Source organism: Haliotis cracherodii, unplaced genomic scaffold (genome assembly GCF_022045235.1).
Source record: "Haliotis cracherodii isolate W230 unplaced genomic scaffold, xgHalCrac1.p SCAF_11, whole genome shotgun sequence".
Classification (NCBI taxonomy): Eukaryota; Metazoa; Mollusca; class Gastropoda; order Lepetellida; family Haliotidae; genus Haliotis; species Haliotis cracherodii.
The window spans coordinates 39,885,631-39,907,769 of record NW_027266266.1 but is presented as its reverse complement, the minus strand read 5'-3'; the positions used below and the strand labels follow the sequence as shown (position 1 = coordinate 39,907,769).

The window sequence follows — 22,139 nt, the reverse complement described above, 5'->3', positions numbered from 1 at the left end:
CCATTGAGGTTCATCTATGACGATCTGTTTGACTTTCCAAATCTAATTCAGCTTAATATCCAGTTTGGTAATTACTAAGAGGTGATAATTATTTTTAAGTAGATGAAATAGTCACCAGTTTCAAAAGACTATATATTCATATTTAACTCACCAACTTCAGTGTTACATACTGTGCTGGCGTTTCAGTTCATTGGCAAAGTGTTAAGTGTTGTTCAGATCATAAAAGCTTAATAAAAGACAAATTGAATGGAGAAACACAGCCTGCTGTTTCTCAGGCCATTCATACTTTATTCACCCTATTGATATTAAAATGTCACAAGAGGTTATGCCAGCTAGGTATCGTTTAGACAACTGGATTAACATCTCGTACACTGAATAAGTTTGTTTGTTTATTTGTTGTGTAACGCCGCACTCAGCAATATTCCAGCTATATGTCGACAGTCTGTAAATAATCCAGTCTTGACCAGACAATCGAGTGATTGACATCATAAGCATCGATCCACGCAATTGGGAATCGATGATATGCATCAAGCAAGACAGCGAGCCTGACCACCCGATCCCGTTAGTCGGTCGCCTCTTACGACAAGCATTGTCTCCTTTTACGGCAAGCATGGGTTGCTGAAGACCTACTCTAACCATGAATTCTTCAGTTTAAGATTTCTTTAAACGTCGTTCTGTGAAAGTCTGCTCCACAATGTTGATTTCATGTCGGGAATACAACCTAGCGACACTTATCTTCAATCTATATTAACATCTGGAGTTTACAGATGTTCAAAATACAAAATGCAGATATTCCACAGTCAGCTATTGTTTAGGACTTCTGTGTACCAATAGTTGCTTTAATTTATCAAAATATCTATATACATATATAAAATGAAGATATATTTACATTTAACTCTTGAGTTAAATCTTGTAATGACTAACGTAATATTGGAATCTGTTTTACAAATTGTTAGATCGTATAGTAAAGTCAAATTTTATTATCTTCTAAAACTATATATGGATATTTTGAGACAATTAAAAAAGTCAGTCTATAAAGTGATTGCTTAATTGATGCTTTATTAACATTAATCATAACCATTAAAGATTTCGCGACACCGAAAATCTTAGACGTCCTTCGACCACAATCAGTTTCTTTTTCAGTTATCTAAAGAGACTTGACGGCCCATATAGAATAGGCTGTTCTCCTGTTGCATGCCGACCAACCTGCCACTTGTCACTTTCAGAGGAAAATATCAGCCACCATCACTATCAACAATGGTCACCGGAAGTATCAAGCCAAAACACACATACATCGGCCTCTCGCCTTGTTGGTCAAATAATGAGAAGCTGTCAATATCATATACAGAATGCAGATAAAAAAGATACTATTTTTACACACCGTCATAACGCCATTATCGCAGTGGCGACCAAGGGACGTAACTCTGCGCAGCGAATTCCGCCGCCTTACAGGTAACACACGACCAAATGTTTTCCCATAGACTTCTATAGTAACGTTATATTAAATAAAAATTAACCGAGCATTCAACAGCTATTACCTTTTCGTGTGTGCGCAGTTTGACTTTAGAGAAGCAATAAAAAAGACCCTCCTTTTCCGAGTACAGGAAGCTAAACACACCACCCCCAGTTCCGCACCAAATGTCACCTACTTGAAAATATCTTTGGTCACATTCAGCATAAGTCATCGTGTAGAAAAAGACAACCTTAAATATAGAAAAAAAACATGGTGAGTTTGAATTACTGGATGGAGTTACATTTCCAAAACGTAAAGTTTTACACAAAATCACCCAATCACAGCTGCCAGAGGCTGAAGGCTGATTGTTGAACGACTGATTCTGGTTTGGTGTAGTAGCCCCTAGACGGCCTCAGATCACAATTATTTGATATGGAAGCCCATAACAATGGTACATGTCATCTGCTGCTCTTCTGTTGCTTTCTGACCAACCTGTCATTCAAACAGCAAAATGTGAACCAGACTTTGCGGTAACACGACACGGCATGGCGATATGACAATAAAGCGGAAAGGTGATATTGCGATATAGCAACGAGATATGGCGATATTGCTCAGCCGTCATTTGTGAAATAAAGGGAAGCGGGTACGTATGTTCATACTGAACATCTCCTAATAAGAGTACAGGAAGTAAGTGAGATAAACGCACTCATAAGTCATTATACTGAATTAGCCAGCACGAAAGCATCCCGAATCTTATCGTAGCTTAATTGCTGAAATCCATAACAAGTCACTCCATTTTAGCCGTGTGTGTGTGTGTAACATTTATTGAACACCCAAACGGTCGATGAGTGATGACTAACTGCAACGGTCATACAGGACAACAGTGGACGTGTGTTCAATATGGAGACATGAAAATGACAATATCAAGAACATTGGAACTCTGTAGGCCGTTGGATTTCAACAGAATAGGTTTTGGTGCCAAGTTCTCTCTACCGGTTTGGAAGAGAACCTCCCACATTATTACGCTGCCACCATCCTCCCTGACGCCTCTCCCATCAGCTCAATACAGCATAAACGACTGCACTCACATTTGTACTCACACTGTAAATATACATTAAAACGAAGTTGTAGTTTTTGAAAACAGTATCAATAAAAGAAAAGTTGACCTAGGTCATTTGATGTACCTGGTTGATGCATGACATCGACATCGACATCGATTCTGCATTTTATAACCTATAAATGAACGTAAAACTAGTTCAAAATGTCTACAAACTAGTCTAGGAAATGAGAAAGAAAGACTATTCTGTCAACATAAGCTTCTGCAGTGATACCGCCGTCTCATAAGCTGTTTCAAACCCAGGTAGTTGTTTTTTTAATCTTATGTCTTCTGAAATAATGAAAGTTGTTATTTTAAGTATATACAAGTCGTCTTCAGATTTCTCTCTTAACCACACTTAAGAATATCCCATGGCCTAAGCAGGCCATTTAACCTGTGATTATTCTTTCAACTTCACCAAGCGAGGACCCCGTAAATATGGGCCCCCGGTAGCACATGCCTGCCGTAGTACTAGTCCGGAATGATGCTGATTTATAGTACCAGCCCACTTAGTGAGTTTACATGAATACCCAACTCAGACGCAGTTTACTGTCCCCGAGCCTACCAGTCCTTGTTTTAACGCTCTTGGTGCCACGGGACCATATATGGTCCCTCACTTTTCACACCCGCATAGTGCCAGGGGACCATATGTGGTCCCGAGAAAATGCCCTTTTTAAACTGTGAATTTTAATATTTAACACTGAGTGCGCAATGTCAAAACTATAACCATCATCACCCCAATCATCTTAGCTTTAACATCGTGTAACTCATACTTTATACAATGCTACGGATTGCGAAATATGGCGATATTAGTAAAGTGGCTACCGCTCTTCTCGGCCTTTTTCTGCCATGTCTGAACACCAAGCGAATGACGGCGAATTTTGATTATGCACCCATGTCACATACACGTAAATATTTTCAGACAAAATCCTTGTTCATAAGAAAAAATATGACATGAGTGGTCAGAAAGACATATTTTTTCCCAACTGTATACTTATTCACGTAAATACAATTCTGTTCACTACTTTATGAACAAGTTTATTTACACGTTTTGTATATTTTTATCGACTATCGGTTATTGCGGAATGGTCGGTACACATGAGAAAACGACAGTTTATATTTCCATTACATTTATGACGTTCATTGAATGAATTTATAACCACCATCACCCTAATCATCTCAACGTTAATATCGTGTAACTCATATTTTATGCAGTGCTACAGATTGCGAAATATGGCGAGATTAGTAATGTGGTTACCGCGCTTCTCGATCTTTATCTGCCATGTTCAATCAATGAAGCCAATTTTGTATTATGCACCCATGTCACAAACACGTAACTATTATTATATCAGAAAGACAATTTGAAAAAGAAATCTGATCGGACTGGTCAGAAGGATTTACTAGTCCCCACTGTACAGTTATTGGCTTAAGAGTACTAACGTTTAGTCGTCCACGGAAGTTTTTTGTTCAAGTATTGCATTAATTTTGTTTATACATTGAATGGCCAAGCCCGAAGTGATCAACAGGGCACGTTCGCATCATATCTGTGCCGCGATTTCTGGTTTACCGGTTGTCCTACATACTCGCCCGTTCAGACAAATAACTGCTACTTTTTTCAGATGAAATGACTAAGAGTCATGTGTGATTGCTCAAACTACCTGACCGTGAGAGTGACTTGCCCTAACTGTTTAACATTTTGTCGTAAATGGAGATTTCAAAAGTGTGGCCACGACTTCTAACGTGAGTGGACGCCATATTGTAAACAAATTGTGTCAAGGTCGGTTCCACATGTGGTAGCTCGGCCCCCGTTTCTGTCGATGGTACACGCGATACAAACATAATGCAACTACTGAAAACATCAACATAACTTCTACAATGATGACATCAATACCTTTTCGTATTTGGATAAACCGCTTATGGATACGCTGTGCTGTTAAGTTCGATTTCGATTTGTTTTTCCTTTCATTAAAACTGTGATAATGTCGCTGTGATTGGTTTGCTGAAATAGTATTTTCCATGAGTCTAATGTACATGGTACATGCTGTGATTGTAGAAGATAATTGATAACCAATTGTGCATATATATCTTCAGAAAATGGAATATATTTTTAACATTAGAATATTTGGCGCAGTTTTCTAATTTTGGTATGTTGACAAGTGCTTTTCATATCTTTCAGACGATAAAGAACATCAGCCTGCCCTACTTTTGAATAGTTAGTCACAAAATCCAGAGACTCTTAAAGAAACAGGCCAACATTGATGTAGTCTTCAAAAGAAGTCATACTATTCAGAACACAATTAAAGCCACAGGGAAACCACCATCCAGCCACAAGCTAGAACCATCAGGAGCAGTGTACCACATGCTGTGCAATTGTGAACAAGCTTCCAAAGGAGAAACATCTAGGCCCCTCAAAATCCGAATTAAAGAACATCAAAGCTCAGTCTAGAAAGATGACTCTAAATAAGCTCTATCAGACCACATCCGTGACAACCAAAGCCACAACATCCAGTGGGAGAGAGTCACAACCCTCGCCACCAATCTCAAAGACTTCAAGATCAGGAAGCTACAAGAAGCCATCAACATCAAAAGACTTCAGCCCACAATCAACCGTAACCAAGGCTATTACATACCCCTGGCGTACCATCAACTCACCAAAGACCCCAATCAGCCATAAACCCGTTGTTTACATTACTGGCTTCATCCTTTGTTCATGGCACTGACTTCACCGATGATTATCATCACTGCCACTAACAATATCTACTCTACTGTATAAACATTGCCTCCTACTTGTACATATACTTTCTTGCTGCACTCTGTAAATCACTTGCTTGATAACGGTGTTAGAACCTACACTGAAACGTCGCTCTTAATTGTAATAAAGAAGTTGTTCATCCATAAATTCTTATCCTTACTTAGTACTCCAACTTCTAAACGCCTATCAAAGAAACTTTTCATATCTGTTTGAAGGCTTGATATTCCAAAAATATAATGTGCATTTAGTTGAGTACTGTGAGAAAGATGTCAAAATGGATCCAGTATTAAGCAACCTAGATTTTTAATATTTTAGCTTCATCTATTGGAATCTCGAATGGTTCAACAGTAAAAGTAATTAGATCTACCCACAATATATAGATAATCAATTTCTGAAAGACAAAAAGTTTTCAGTGTACATGTGATTTCGTTTTTATGTTTTATATAGTTATATTTATGTCTTTTGTCACTTTGCATTATATAAATTACCAAATACTTCCGGTGACATTGTAGTAATTAGATTCTACTTTGTTTTGTATCCTAAGTATGAAATAGATTTTTTTAAAATAAATATTTGTCTAAGAGCAAAATCAATGCATTCTTGTGGGTTTTTTTTCACCATTTTAATTTGTATATCTTCCTTCCAAACTGTAGTTTAGCTGGACCAAAATTAAGAAAAAAAAGGAAAGACATAATAAACCATTTTTATTAAAGATTTTCGAAGTTCAATACCAAGAATATATTTTTCCTTTTATGACAAATAATTCCATTACTTTCATTGACCTACGATCATTATCTATTTCAAACTTTTCCTTTAGTAGAATGGGATGGAATGGGAAACTAGTGGAAATAAACTATCACGTATGTCCTTAAATGCACATGTATATACCTAGCTAGGTGTAAATACACTTCTAAAGTCTGAAATGAGAGAAAAAGTGGTATTTCATGGACTGGCCACACAAGTATATTTTGAGCAAAGGTCTAAGTTAGACAGCCAAGCGCGAAATACGAGCTGAAACGAGGATGTATGTTTTCTGGTGGTCATAGTGAAGCAATGACATATGGCGCCCGAGTTGACAGTGATCGAAAATAGGTTTGTTGAACGTTTCAACAACTTTGATTGAATCTACATGTACTTACTCTTGGGTGGTGTAACGTTAGTATAATCTTTTTAATTATTAAGAAATAATACTGATGCCCGATATTGAGCGATGTCAATTTGAGTATTTTAAGGGCTGTTTAGCGATCATTCACATTTTGTCCTTTGAAAATGTGCGATGTCAATTACCCGGAAGTTGTTTTTATCACTAATAAAAGAGCACGGTCATTGAAACTTACATGGACGTAACCGGGATTTCTTCAAGATATACATTCCAAACTGTCATTCGTTTTGTGACATAATCTCTGAAACAGTCTGCGTATGAATTAATCACGACCACTTCCGTCAATTTTGTTTTGACGTCAAAAACGCCCACAATTTCATTGGGATTTATTATCGGTAAATATAACTCACGGAAAATTCTCATTGAATGAGTACTTCAACATAAATATCATATGTCTATCACTGTTAGGATAGGATAAGTTTTATTCCATACTGAAAGGCCTCAGGCCCATAGTACAATTCTGTTTTCGGGAGTGGTTACAGATCCGTTTAACAGGTCATATTCTAATTAACATAGCATGATAAATGAACATTGATAGATTTTTTAGAGTATCTTTATCAGTTGTTGACATGATCGTTGTAAATCTTTGTATAGTGGGATGTACATAACCAGGCAGATCAATATATTTTCTTCTAAGGTGGTCGTACTTTGGACAAACTAACAGAAGATGAGTTTCAATCACATTTAAATCACATTGCTCACATATTCTCAATTCTCTGTCTATGTTTCTATGCCTGCCTACTTCGATCCTAAGTCTATGAGAGCTGCATCTAAATTGTGCTAAACTTATTCTAAACCTTTTAAAGTTGATGTCAAACAAATAGTATTCTGGGGAAATTGTTGTCTTGAAAAGCTTGTAATAATTGCATTTTTCTGAACTTAAAACATGCGATGCCCATTTTTGCAAGTATATATCCTTAAGTCTTTGGCGTAAAGAAACTAAAAATGAATCTGCATTGTTTGGTACACATTGATTACGCCAAACATACCCATAGCCGCAATCATTTAATAACGACTTTACATCATATACCCAATTGCGGCTTCCATGTTTTTCATACAATAACATCATATTGTAACATTTTCTAGGTAATCAGTCAATAGGTATTTTAAGAATCTTGAACCAATACTTGAGAATTCTAATATGCTGGAATATGTAAAGTGGTACACGTCCACATTCACCATATACCATAACACTCGATGTAGAGTTTTTTACGCCAAGGAATCGTTTACAAGCATATAGATGGACCAATTCAATAGTTCTGTATTCAGTATGCCCCAGACCTCTGCTCCATATAAAAGAATTGGAGTAATTTTTGTATCAAATATTTTAAAAAAGGTTTGATATGAGAGATCAGTGAACGTTTTCAAACTATGTAAGATTCCCATTAGTATCTTTTTTGCCTGCATTGCTGCTTTACTGGTGTGGTAATTCCACGTTAATCTGCCTGTGAAGGTTACTCCCAGATATTTATAAGAAGTGACAATTTTTAACGGTTGTGAGTTGAAGAACCATTTTTCCCTACTTGATAGTTTATTTCCCTTTTTGAAAACTAACACTTTCGTTTTCTCAGTGTTCACTTGGAGTTTACAATTAGAACAGTACAGCTCCAGTTGATCTATCAAATTCTGTAAACCTTTTATCGTACTAGAGAACAGGACTATATCATCAGCAAAAAGCAACAGAAATATCTTAGCAATATCTGGATGCAGCTGTATACCATCCGTACAATTTTCCTTAATTTGTGCAGCTAGTTCATTAATGAAAAAACAGAACAGAAATGGGCTAAGAATACAGCCTTGGCGTACACCAATGTTACATGTGAAGACATCAGAGTATATTCCCCGATTTTTAACACATGACTTTACATTTTGATAAATATTGCATAATAGTTTACCCATTTTATTACTCACCCCATTTGAAAGAAACAATGACCACATTATATATCTGTTTACAGAATCAAACGCTTTTTTGAAATCAACAAAAATTGCATAAAATTTTCCACCTTTTCTCTGCATGTATTTGTGAATAATCGCATTAAGTACGAAAATATTATCCGTGGTTGAATACCCTTGTCTAAAACCTGCTTGTTCTTCCGAAATTTTATCTAATGAATCTGACCAAAAAGTGAGCCTTTTATTAATAATAGAAATAACTATTTTGCTAAAAACACTCAGAAGGGTAATTCCTCGATAATTTTTGGTATCGGTATGTGATCCTGATTTATGTAGTGGAACAATCACACCGATAGTCCACTCTTTTGGGAAATAAGACGTTTCTAAAATCATATTAAACAGTAATTCAAGGTATGGGAGTAGAATATTAACAGAATGTTTAAAAAATTCTGGAATTAAACCATCTATGCCGGAACTCTTGCTGTTTTTCAAATCGTAGATAGCTTTTTGAATTTCCTCTCTTGTGATTGGCGAGTCAAGGATTGTAGCAGTTATGTCATTATCACATGTTTCCTGATCTGATAATTCAAAGTAGGTATCATCCCCAACACCATTACCACAAAACATATTTTTGAAATAATCATACCATTTATCAATTTCAATATTATTTTTAAACTCATAATGTGGATTTAGCTTGTGGAGGGTTGTCCAAAATTCTTTCGACGACTTAATGTTATCTTCCAAATATTGTTTTTTCTTTTCAAGAAATATAATCTTCTTTTCCCTGCACGTGGTTTTGTAAAGATTTCTAATTCTTGTATATTCCCTTAATGACTGTAAATCTTTATCTCTTCTGAATTTGTTGAGGCATGTACATCTCTCTTTTTTTAGTAACTGACATTCCCAATCAAACCATTTTTGTGTTTTCTTGTCCACGTGAACCACTTTCTTCATTTTGTTCCCAGCATAGGAGAGTGCTTCTCTAATAAACTCAATACTTTCATCAATATTTGTGAATACGGTATCTACTGCTTTTTCAACCAGTGATACAAACTTGTCCGAAGCTAAGTTACAAAGAAATATTTCTTCTTTATCAATTCTCCACGTAAATCTAAATGTACTTGCATAATTAATATCATCATGACCCTCGATGACTGAGTGTAGCCTACACGTACGTAAAGCCATTGTTAATGGAAAATGTTGCGACTCGTACCGTGTGTCTATGTCGAATGTTTTACCTAGTTCAAACATATGTACGGTGGAGATAATATAGTCATTTACGCTTGCCCCTGTACTACTGATGAATGTATAGTCCCCAATACCAGCGTCACTGCCACAACGACCATTCATAATATGAATATTTAAAACAGAACATAGGTTCAACAAACATTTACCAAACTTATTCAAAATAGTGTCAGCGGAGTATCTCTGCAGATCAAAATGGTCTATCTAGAAGTCCCAAGACGAGTTATCACGCCCTTCAAGATAATCTAAAATGTCGTCTTCCACAAAGTCGGGTTCTGTCCCTGTTCTGGAGTTAAAATCTCCCCCCAAAATACATGAAACGTCATCGATCTGATTTAAAATATCCAGGAGCTCGTCTTGAAACATCAGTACACCATTTCTAGAAGTAGCACTTTTATCATAATAGGTTGAGCCTTCTGGATGTATATATACACAACAGTATAACACATCTGTTACAGTACCAAACAGTAATTTATCTAATAGAATGTAAATACCACTTTCTTTCACCCAATTCCGCTTAATATATTTTTTCAGCTGTTTTCTAACCATAACTATGATACCACCAGAGAGTCTCCCTGCTTTTGCTAACTTATCACCTGGTCTATTATAATATAAATAATCAGCAAAATTGTTCTGGAAGTCTAACTTCTGAATCCACGTCTCTGTGAGGCCTACAATGTCAAATGAATGTAAATATGAAACAAAGTCACAGTCATCTAATTTAGATTTCAATCCAGATATATTCCAATATAAGAGTTTTATTGTAGGAGAGTCATCACTTTTTAAATCCTCTGAGTCTTGGTATGGGCCCCGGCCACACCCCTAGGTAGTGCGGTCCTGCTGGCTGCCCCTAGAGCTGGTAGCCTGACTGCGGGTAGTGGGGCGCGAACTCCCCTCGTTCCTGGGTGAATTGTTGATTGTGTCAGAGACCCCACCTCTTCTCCTATCCGTGACATTGACTGAAGCATCCGTAACCTGTTTGGGTGCTGACACAATTTTACCACCTTTATAAAAATAATGTTTAGACTGGTCTTCATCTTTACATTTCTTTAATTCTTGTCTCTGTTTTAAAGTTAAGTCATTGGAAATTCCATATCCCTTTGACCGAAGGGAATCTCTCAAACTTAGAGACTTCATCTTATCCTCCCAGTGCACAAGTTTAGCGATCACAGGGCGTGGTCTATCAGTGATACGTTGTCCTATTCTATGTGCCCTCTCAATGTCTCTTGGAACAAGCAGATCTATGTTATTGGTTTCCCTGGCATTGTTCAACACTTCCAAAGTTTTGTTTTTGCAGATTGTATAGGATTCGCTCGGTCCCTCTGGAACACCATACAAAATGATATTATTTCTTCGACCCCTTCTCTCAAGATTCTCTAGACGTGTATCAACATTGTCAAAGTCATAATATACATCGTCTAGTTTTTGACAGACCGCATCAGCATCAAGCCGAATGATATCTTGTTCTCCCTTAGTTTGTCTTCGGATGCCTTGATTTGTTGAATAATTGCCGATTTCATATCATCCAAATCCTTACTAAATGGGCCAGGGTTCGATTCAACATCACCTGACAGGTGTATTAGCAATGATACACAAGGACAAAACAGTCGCGCCACACCTCGGTCCGGAATTCGATATGTAAACAAAGACGATGTGTTACAATCAGTGGGACAAAAGTTCGCATCCACGATACTGAGTGGTGGATTTGTCAATATATCACATGTATACTTCATCTTATCTTCGATGATCGTACCTGAGGTATATATTGAGAGAAGAAGTACTGTGCACAAGAGTAGTCGATAGGCCATGTCAGTCCCGGCTGTCCAATCCGATGTCGTCGAATAGGGTTTGCTTTTCTCTATCTGCCTGTGTCCTCGGGGCGGTACAAAACATCCGATCCTGGCTCTCCAGACATCTATAGAGACTCCCATTTTGTCCCAAAGTGCTTAATTAGATTGTCCTAGGCTCCGATGTCAATATTTTTCAATTTTTTTACGAGAGACAAAGCGGAATGCAACCACTCCCCAAGGGAGCTAACTAGTTGTTGTGTATGACATGTACTTGCCAATGATATGAATTATTGGTCATTTAGATTTCAAACAAGGGCGCTTACTTGACTTTGCTTGCCATATTCGGGTGCGTCCATATTACGATCAATGTGGAAAAGTAGGAAACTTATAATACCAGCACTTTTATCGATGGCTGGGCAGTGCATAGATCTTTTGGATTTGGTGACTTTAGATGCTGTTGGAAAGACAATCAACTCGAGTTGCATGTTATACAATTTGGTAACACTGTGTGAAGAAATAAAGACGTTGCAACACTTTTGATACAATGTATACGTTTTTGTAACCGCGACGTCAGCACAGTGCGGTACTGAGCGGTTTGCAGGCTGACTGACGTCCAGGCACCATGAGGGTGTAAGCCCTAGGTATGACGTGGCCGGGGATCGAACCCTAGACCTTCCGCTCTCCGGGCGGACGCTCTACCACTAGACCACGGTGGCGATCCGTTGTAAGCTGGAAACACCAATAATGAGCATGGAATTATAAAAGAAAACATATATTGATAACATATTACAGCACCTATCACGGAGTTTGGAACCTGAATTTAATTTTATATCAATTCTTTAATATCAAAATCAGTTTGCCTGGAGTGACAATATCGTTTTCCGTGAGCACATACCGACCTCAACACGTTGAAAAATTTCCTTTTTTACTATAAAAACAACCCTCGACCACCGCAGGCTGATATATAGTTATTATTATTATTATGTTACATGTTGATATAGTCACACATATAATAAAAACCACACAAAGCCTCGACTCCCACAAACCATGAAGCACCACATTTGGAGCTTCCTGTCGTGTGTGTACTTCCTTATAAGGTCATACACAGCTTGCTTAGAAATCATATCATGCAAGAATGCTATTAGCTATGCATACTAGGTTTAAAATAGTAAATGTCGTTGTGCCGTGTGTATGGCTTTGTGTTAAGGCTATAATTCTTCGCCGACTTGTGTCGTACGTAATATATCGTAAGTTGACACATAACTGTCAAGCGGGCAGGAAACCGCTGAACAGTGTCGGATGGATATATTTCATGCTGTTTTTTTCCCTTTCGTTTTCAAAACAGTTTAATAAAGGTTATATCCATTTATTTCTACTTTAATTGAATATTTGCTAAATTAAAATTACCCCTAACAGTGAGTGAGTGAGTGAGTATGGTTTAACGCCGCTTTTAGTAATATTTCAGCAATATCACGTCGGTAGACACCAGAAATGGGCTTCACACATTGTACCCATGTCGGGAATCGAACCCGGGTCTTCGGCGTGACGAGGGAACGCTTTGACCACAGGGCTACCCGACCGCCCACCCCTAAAAGAATGCCTTATTTGAATGTGAAAACAACATGGAAATATATGTTGATTATTGTAAAATGGCTTGCAATTTGCTGAATTGAAAAATCATCCCAAAAGGAATGCGTTCTTTGAATGTGAAACCAACATGGAGACTTTTTACCACCACAAAAAGTTGATTATTGTACATGACGTGTTTTGAAATATAACTTGCTCTGAAAAAGCATCCCCAAAGGAACGCGTCATTTCAACATACATACAAATGGGAATTTTCAAGTTGGTTATTGTAAATGGTTGGCCTCGGTTTGACTGTTTGTTGAACTCTGTGGAATCTCGTTACACAGCAGTAGAGCAGTGAGGTGACCATCAGCTGACGGACGCCCGGGTCGTGTCATTGCACTGAAATCATTTAGGCCAAGATGGTGAGATTTGTAAATGGATGTTACAAATGGCATGGGCATATGTTAGTTATATGTCTTCATTCTATTTAATTGCCTCCTTCAAAGGAATGACCGTTCCAGGGTGCTAGTGACATGCTCTGACAGCAGGCTAGACTGACATTTAGTCTATGAAATCTTATATTACACACTACACTTCTTAACTCTAAAAAAAGAAATTGTTCCGATGCTATAGAGATTTTTCCAACACGTCTTATTTATTTATTGTAGTCTGAAATCGAAAAGATTGTTTTGGCTTCTGTCACACAAATTTATATTTTATTATCCTTCTCCTCCCCCTCCTCCTCCTGCTGCTCATCATCATCATCATCATCATCATCATCATCATAGGTTTAATTATTGCACTGTATTTTTACAGCGATATAAGATGTTCGGGGAAGGGGAAGGTACTAGATGTATTTTCGCTTCTCAGAACTGTTAATGTGGCAAATGCCAACATCTTCGTACAAAATTTTATAGTAAAGTCGAAGGTTAGATATTTGCATCTCGAACTCGAGAGAAGCCGGAAAAATATATATGTATTTTTATACTGAGGCGGTTCAACTATACAACATTTATGCAGCATTAGACATAACGTCATAGACATGCGCAGTGCACAATACATCTTCGGTTCAACAGAACAGCGGGCATCAAAATTGCATTCAGATCCGTTTTGTTATGCTACCACACTAACACAGCACAACAGGAATGTGTCTTGAGGCCGTGTCTTGAGAAGGGCCAGGCTACATGCATACAGGAAGCTTGCGGTTACTCTTCCACGAAATTGAGGCCCTGTGGCATAACTGAAAAAACAGTTACACAATGTTAGGTTGCCAAAAAAATGCTTTCTCTGAAATGCTGGAAGAGATTAATTTGACTTGTTCCCACGTCTTATAAAGAAAACCCCGTTCACTCAAGTTGGGTGTTCTGAGCAAGACGTTGTGTGTATGTGTTGGGGGTGGGGGGTGGGGGTGGGTGGGGTGGGTGGGTGAGGGCTGCGGGGATGAGCTCTATAAAGAACACCTTATTATTACTGATGGATCGTTGTTGGGTGCAAGTTCAAAATTACATTCTAAGGTTATTGTTGATAGCCATTTGTTCAGCGTTCAATCATGTTGACACATTTTATTAGCGCGAGAGGTCCCCGCGTCCTCATTTATCTCATTCCGTCTCAAACAGGGGCAACCAAGGTCCAAACATGTCCTTGTTGTCATAACGTACCTGTAAATGAAATAGGGTCACCACAGCTGAGGTGCTAGTGTGATGTCCGAACATGTCCTTGTTGTCATAACGTACCTGTAAATGAAATGGCGTCACCACAGCTGAGGTGCTTGTGTGATGTCCGAACATGTCCTTGTTGTCATAACGTACCTGCCAATGAAATGGCGTCATCACAGCTGAGGTGCTAGTGTGATGTCCGAACATGTCCTTGTTGTCATAACGTACCTGCCAATGAAATGGCATCACCACAGCTGAGGTGCTAGAGTGATGTCCGAACATGTCCTTGTTGTCATAACGTACCTGCCAATGAAATGGCGTCACCACAGCTGAGGTGCTTGTGTGATGTCCGAACATGTCCTTGTTTTCATAACGTACCTGTAAATGAAATAGGGTCACCACAGCTGAGGTGCTAGAGTGATGTCCGAACATGTCCTTGTTTTCATAACGTACCTGTAAATGAAATGGCGTCACAACCAGCTGAGGTGCTAGTGTGATGTCCGAACATGTCCTTGTTGTCATAACGTACCTGCCAATGAAATGGCATCACCACAGCTGAGGTGCTAGTGTGATGTCCGAACATGTCCTTGTTGTCATAACGTACCTGCCAATGAAATGGCATCACCACAGCTGAGGTGCTAGTGTGATGTCCGAACATGTCCTTGTTGTCATAACGTACCTGCCAATGAAATGGCATCACCACAGCTGAGGTGCTTGTGTGATGTCCGAACATGTCCTTGTTGTCATAACGTACCTGCCAATGAAATGGCATCACCACAGCTGAGGTGCTAGTGTGATGTCCGAACATGTCCTTGTTGTCATAACGTACCTGCCAATGAAATGGCATCACCACAGCTGAGGTGCTTGTGTGATGTCCGAACATGTCCTTGTTGTCATAACGTACCTGCCAATGAAATGGCATCACCACAGCTGAGGTGCTTGTGTGATGTCCGAACATGTCCTTGTTGTCATAACGTACCTGCCAATGAAATGGCATCACCACAGCTGAGGTGCTAGTGTGATGTCCGAACATGTCCTTGTTGTCATAACGTACCTGTAAATGAAATGGCGTCACCACAGCTGAGGTGCTTGTGTGATGTCCGAACATGTCCTTGTTGTCATAACGTACCTGTAAATGAAATGGCATCACCACAGCTGAGGTGCTAGTGTGATGTCCGAACATGTCCTTGTTGTCATAACGTACCTGCAAATGAAATGGCGTCACCACAGCTGAAGTGCTAGAGTGATGTCCGAACATGTCCTTGATGTCATAACGTACCTGTAAATGAAATAGGGTCACCACAGCTGAGGTGCTAGTGTGATGTCCGAACATGTCCTTGTTGTCATAACGTACCTGCCAATGAAATGACATCACCACAGCTGAAGTGCTAGTGTGATGTCCGAACATGTCCTTGATGTCATAACGTACCTGTAAATGAAATAGGGTCACCACAGCTGAGGTGCTAGTGTGATGTCCGAACATGTCCTTGTTGTCATAACGTACCTGCCAATGAAATGGCATCACCACAGCTGAGGTGCTTGTGTGATGTCCGAACATGTCCTTGTTGTCATAACGTACCTGCCAATGAAATGACATCACCACAGCTGAAGTGCTAGTGTGATGTCCGAACATGTCCTTGATGTCATAACGTACCTGCCAATGAAATGGCATCACCACAGCTGAGGTGCTTGTGTGATGTCCGAACATGTCCTTGTTGTCATAACGTACCTGTAAATGAAATGGCGTCACCACAGCTGAGGTGCTTGTGTGATGTCCGAACATGTCCTTGATGTCACAACGTACCTGCCAATGAAATAGCGTCGTCACAGCTGAGGTGCTTGTGTGATGTCCGAACATGTCCTTGTTGTCATAACGTACCTGCCAATGAAATGGCGTCACTACAGCTGAGGTGCTTGTGTGATGTCCGAACATGTCCTTGTTTTCATAACGTACCTGTAAATGAAATGGCGTCACCACAGCTGAGGTGCTAGTGTGATGTCCGAACATGTCCTTGATGTCATAACGTACCTGTAAATGAAATGGCGTCATCACAGCTGAGGTGCTAGTGTGATGTCCGAACATGTCCTTGATGTCATAACGTACCTGTAAATGAAATGGCGTCACCACAGCTGAGGTGCTTGTGTGATGTCCGAGCATGTCCTTGATGTCATAACGTACCTGTAAATGAAATGGCGCCATCACAGCTGAAGTGTCAAGGAGGCGACTATTTCTGAATCTGATGGGTGCATGCGTGTTTCCTTGCTGGACTGTTCTACGTCGTGACCCTCGCCAACACACCCATCCAATCCTCCATCGTGGTCTTTGTGATTCCGGGTTACACTGGTGGTCAAAACAGCGTGTCTTTGTACACAGGGTCATCCATGCTATCAACCATGGCTGGTAAAGATGCAAATATAGGCAGTCGTGACTTAGTTGTAATATTACATGTATTCGTTACATCCATTAGTCTTCCTTATACCACTGTGGATATACAGATCAATAATATTGTTATATGGTGGTATATGGTGTAAGCGTATATCTGATGGTTTTTTGTGGAAGCAGACTGAGGCACTCGTAAAATTTCAAGCTTAAATAGTGGTCTGCGACAACTAGAGTACCGAGTTATCCGCCTTTGTAAGTCCATGACGTGTTGTTGACACTGAGACAGACTGCATTGCCGGAGACGTTTCCCGAGGCTTCAGTTTCTAGATGTAGAAGTAGTGTGTTATACAGACCCTGAAACAAATTTATCCAATAAAGCCCATGCAAGTCTATAATATTTGGCAATGAAGAGTGTCTCTGGGCTCCTTTTCATTATGTTTTTGTAACTATAATTTAACAGTATGTATCTGTAAAATATGTTCATTTCAGAGAATAGATGTTAGTTACAGGCGAGGCAGCGGAGATAGCAGATGATTGGAAAGTATATGGGGGATGTTGTTCCAAATGTTAACCACAGATTGGCAAAAGTATGCTAGTGTTACCGGCCTAGACGTCGCGCAGTCTTATCCTAGGTGTGTGCCTATGGGGGGTGGGGGGGTGGGGGGGGGGGGTGGTCTGGAGAAACAGTACAGCAGTGTTATGCTACGAAACAGTACGGCAGTGTAATGCTACGAAACAGTACAGCAGTTTTATGCTACGAAACAGTACAGCAGTGTTATGCTACGAAACAGTACAGCAGTGTTATGCTGCGAAACAGTACAGCAGTGTTATTCTACGAAACAAGACAGCAGTGTTATGCTACGAAACAAGACAGCAGGTACGGCAGTGTTATGCTACGAAACAGTACAGCAGTGTTATGCTACGAAACAGCACAGCAGTGTTATGCTACGAAACAGTACAGCAGTGTTATGCTACGAAACAGTACGGCAGTGTTATGCTACGAAACAGTACAGCAGTGTTATGCTACGAAACAGGACAGCAGTGTTATGCTACGAAACAGTACAGCAGTGTTATGCTACGAAAAAGTACGGCAGTGTTATGCTACGAAACAGGACAGCAGGTACAGCAGTGTTATGCTACGAAACAGTACAGCAGTGTTATGCTACGAAACAGTACGAAACAGGTTTAATGTATTATAGTTAATTTCCTGGATTAAAATGATCACGGCAACAGCAACGGTGTATTCAAGCAGGACAACGCTCGACCGCATACAGCACGGATCACAAGAGCCCGTCTACACAACAACAACGTCGATGTTCTCTCCTGGCCCTCCAGATCCCCGGATTTGACCCGATAGAGCACCTGTCGGATGAATTGGTTAGACGGCTACACCGACGTCAACCACAATCCCAGTCGTTGCAGCAGTTGGAGTTTGTGTTGCCGTCCGAGTGGGCTACCATTCCCCAGGATGTGATTCGCATACTCGTCTCTTCCATGGGCAGGAGATGTCAGGGGGACATACGCGTTATTGATAGCTGACCTTCACCTTGGACTTCTCCTATGTGGGATCACCACCTATTGTTCCCAGTATGAAAATCAGTCAGGCATGCTAATTGGTTAAACAATAGAAGGCACCAGGGGTCATCTCAAAATTTTGATATATGATATGCACAAAAATTTCGTTATTTTATTCTATATAGCACTTCATATCATAGCATTAAATAATATTACATTTAGCATTTTGATACATTCATACACATATTTACAGTGTTGTTGACTGTGGTGATGTAGTCGTTCGATGTGTTGATGGTAGCTGGGCATGTTGATAAGCAACACTTCCAATGGATGCTGGTACCTCTGGTCCTCTTCACACGATACTTATAACCTTGATATACAAGGCTTCTGCCACCACGACTGTTGGGAATGAACTGAATATCCACCTGTGAATTTGCCATTTTGCAGTGAATGAACTGAAAATTAACCTTCTTATATAGCAGGATCTACAAACTGGACATTGATCGTTAATAAGTAATTAATCAACAAATAAGAAAACTCGCTCACCAATATTGCCAGTGAACACTTTTGACATTAATTGAGGGGGTGAACTCAGTTCAGTATTTGGTGACTTTGATATGGCCCCCATGCTTGTATAAACATTGCTAGTGTTAATCCCTGGTGGCCTGGTGGCAAAGTGAGGATAAACCTCCTATGTACCGATAACTGTGATGACTACAATCACGAAGTGTTCTCGCTTCAACATTTTGGCTCAACACTTGTACGGTTCCTCGTATAAATGTATTTTCCTACCTCACACAAATCTGGCTTTGCGTTTATTTTTGTAGATTATATAAAGAAAGGACATTTTTGTGTAAACCATAGTTTTTTTTAAATGTTGTATCTTCGTACCAAATACGATTAAATTTGTGTGGGGCGATGTGTTTGGTGGCAGCGATAGTACAGAGCGCTATCGCTGTGGGTAGCTTGAGATCGTTCGCGCCACTTGTGGCCATTTTATCAACTTTGCTTCGTTATGATTTAATATGACATTGTAAAAGAATGAAAACAATTTCAAAATTGATAGGAAACAGCTGTTCGATTGAGCTGAGGTTAACTTGTGCTTTGTCACGTGATTTTAATTGACTTGGAAAAAGCGTGCGTGTTTTTTCTTCGAAGCGGGGTAAATAAAGATATTTATTCTTCCTCTCAGAAATCCACGTGCAGCCTGTCTTGTTCGTGGCGAGGTATAAGCATTTATTCTGCCGCTGAGAAATGTATTTCCCTCCAAGGCGGGATACATAGAATTTTATCAAGATCGTGTGGATCATGTGATCAGTTCTGATCATTCTGACATGGTTAGTTGAGCAGGGTTTGCTATTCTAGATTGGGTTCATCAAATTAGGTGATGTGGGTATGGAAGAGCCCACGCCTGAATTGTTAAAGGGTTAACTTGGGTCCAAAAACAAATGAAAAATAGATTATAATAATTCTATTTTTGGTTATTCTCTTCATTATTAATCATGTTCAACTTGTTTGTATTATCATATGCACAAACCCCATATCCTAACCTCCATGTTTATGCTTGTTGATACATATGTTCTGGACATATGTCCTTTCCCAATCACCAAGCAGATTGAACCCGTGGTCAACTTAGAATCCGAATAATAAGACTGCATCATTGTAAATTTGGTAATTTGTATCCCTGGTTAAACTATATTAAACACACCTTATGTGGTTGGTACCTACACAGTGTTGTTGACAACTCTCGTAAGTACAATAAAACTGGCCTATAACACTAGTGAAAGAGTTCTTAAAGACTATCTTTTTCACCCATGGAGAAGTGACGTCCAAACCTCACATAAATCACGATATTATAGACTCTTTAAAGATTACCCGTACTTTGAGAAATGTACGCTTCTTCCAGATCATACCACTAAACATTTACTGTATTATAGAACTGGTATTCGCGAAATATCAATAGAAACAAGCGAATGGGAAAAAATGCCACGAGAACAATAGATATTAATCTCGTCTATAACACCTTTATGATTCTTCCTTCTCAATAGCCAATCATTGTACTATGCCTTTACTTGGGGTATAACGGTGTTGTTCTAAGAATTAATCGTCAGTCAGATGACATAAACATGTCCAATTAATTGGCATGTTCTAATAAGGAGCTGTGGTCCTGTGATTTGGGCTCTTTGGTGAAGTGGCATCCTCATCGGTCGAATATATATTTAAGAATAAGAAAATAGCGTTCGACCGATCAGCACTATAATTCAAGGACATTCGGCGGATCAGCACCTGGGCCCCGTTCCACAAAGCGATGTTAGCGCTACGATTGTCGTAAGTCAGTGTTAAAGAATGGGCGTTACGATCAACTTAGCGCTAAGATCACTTTGTGGAACGGGGCCCTGGAGAGTAACACTCTCCAAACAGAGCATCCAACCATTTATCAAGTTGGATGTAAAGAAAAAAGTGAGTGAGTATGATTTTACGCCGCTTTTAGCAATATTCCAGCAATATCACGGCGGGGAACACCAGAATGGGCTTCACACATTGTACCCATGTCGGGAATCGCATTAGGGTCTCCGGCGTGACGAGCGAACGCTTTTAACCACTTGGCTACCCGACGGCCCGACGGCCCCTTAAGAAAAAAGTGACAGTGTTAGATATAAGCGCTGTTATATTAATGACAACTGAATAGTTTGATAGGAGAGATTTCATGACAGCAACATACAGTGATAAACTCACACATGGGGGCTAAAAGTGTTTGGATGTTTATACACACCATGCTTAGAGTTTAGCAAAGCTCATCAAGTTCACATAGGAATCCGTGCATTCTGTGACAGAAATATAAAATTCTGTCTTCTCAGACCTTGATACACAGCGGTGTATTACCTTCTCCCAGCTGGTTTACTTCTGTGTCCGATAGCTTCAGCCATCTCCTGTCACTGCTTGACTGTCTTATCGTTACCATGGTTCTAAAGTCATTGATGCTGGGATGGCATGCCGTCAGGGAGTTCATTTGAAGGTGCCACGCTATAACTGATTCTGAAACTAAATTAAAACAATAATTGCCCTATACTCCTTAAACATACTTAAACAGATCCTTACTTAATCCGGCTGAGGCAGGGTCGCAAATCACCACTCATTCGTAATAAATCTATTTATGATCGCGCGCACAACTAAGATGTAAAAGAAAAATGTTGGTCATTTGTATTAAAATAATGTTAAAATGGTTAATGTATGAAATGTATCCGCTATGCAATAGAAACTTAATGAATACCATTTTTTGTTAATTTGTCCTTTTTTTTTTTTTATAAAAGTAGTAGAGAAAATTAAATTCCAAAATGTTACCATCTGCAACCATCTACAAATGTAAAAAAAAATGAACGTTTGTTGTAAAACAATTTGTGCATGTGCATAGTATTTATTATTTCTGTAAATGAACTCTGGGCCATGTGCCCTTCATTCGTGAATAAACTTCTTCTTCTCCTTCTCCTTCTTTTCTTCTTCTTCTTCTTCTCCTCCTCATTCTTTTTTTCACTTTTCACTTCTTCTTCACCTCCTCCTCTCCTTCTTTTCCTTCTTCTTCCAAAATGTAATCATCAGGGGTATTTCGATAACGGCATCCATTGAGC

The 22,139-nt window shown here is 39.3% G+C and overlaps 1 protein-coding gene and 1 pseudogene across 1 annotated transcript; both read right to left on the bottom strand.

Moving 5' to 3' along the window:
- Positions 1 to 1,876: 1,876 nt before the first annotated feature.
- On the bottom strand, positions 1,877 to 8,348 carry LOC139455096 (uncharacterized; annotated as a pseudogene).
- A 6,210-nt stretch (positions 8,349 to 14,558) lies between these two features.
- LOC139455095 (uncharacterized) lies at positions 14,559 to 21,475 on the bottom strand. The gene is made up of 9 exons (XM_071236666.1): positions 21,374 to 21,475; positions 16,570 to 16,644; positions 16,345 to 16,419; positions 16,120 to 16,194; positions 15,820 to 15,894; positions 15,445 to 15,594; positions 15,145 to 15,219; positions 14,844 to 14,993; positions 14,559 to 14,618 (listed from the first exon to the last, which is right to left on the bottom strand). Exons 1-9 carry the CDS (start codon positions 21,473 to 21,475, stop codon positions 14,559 to 14,561), a joined length of 837 nt encoding a protein of 278 aa, XP_071092767.1.
- Positions 21,476 to 22,139: the final 664 nt, after the last annotated feature.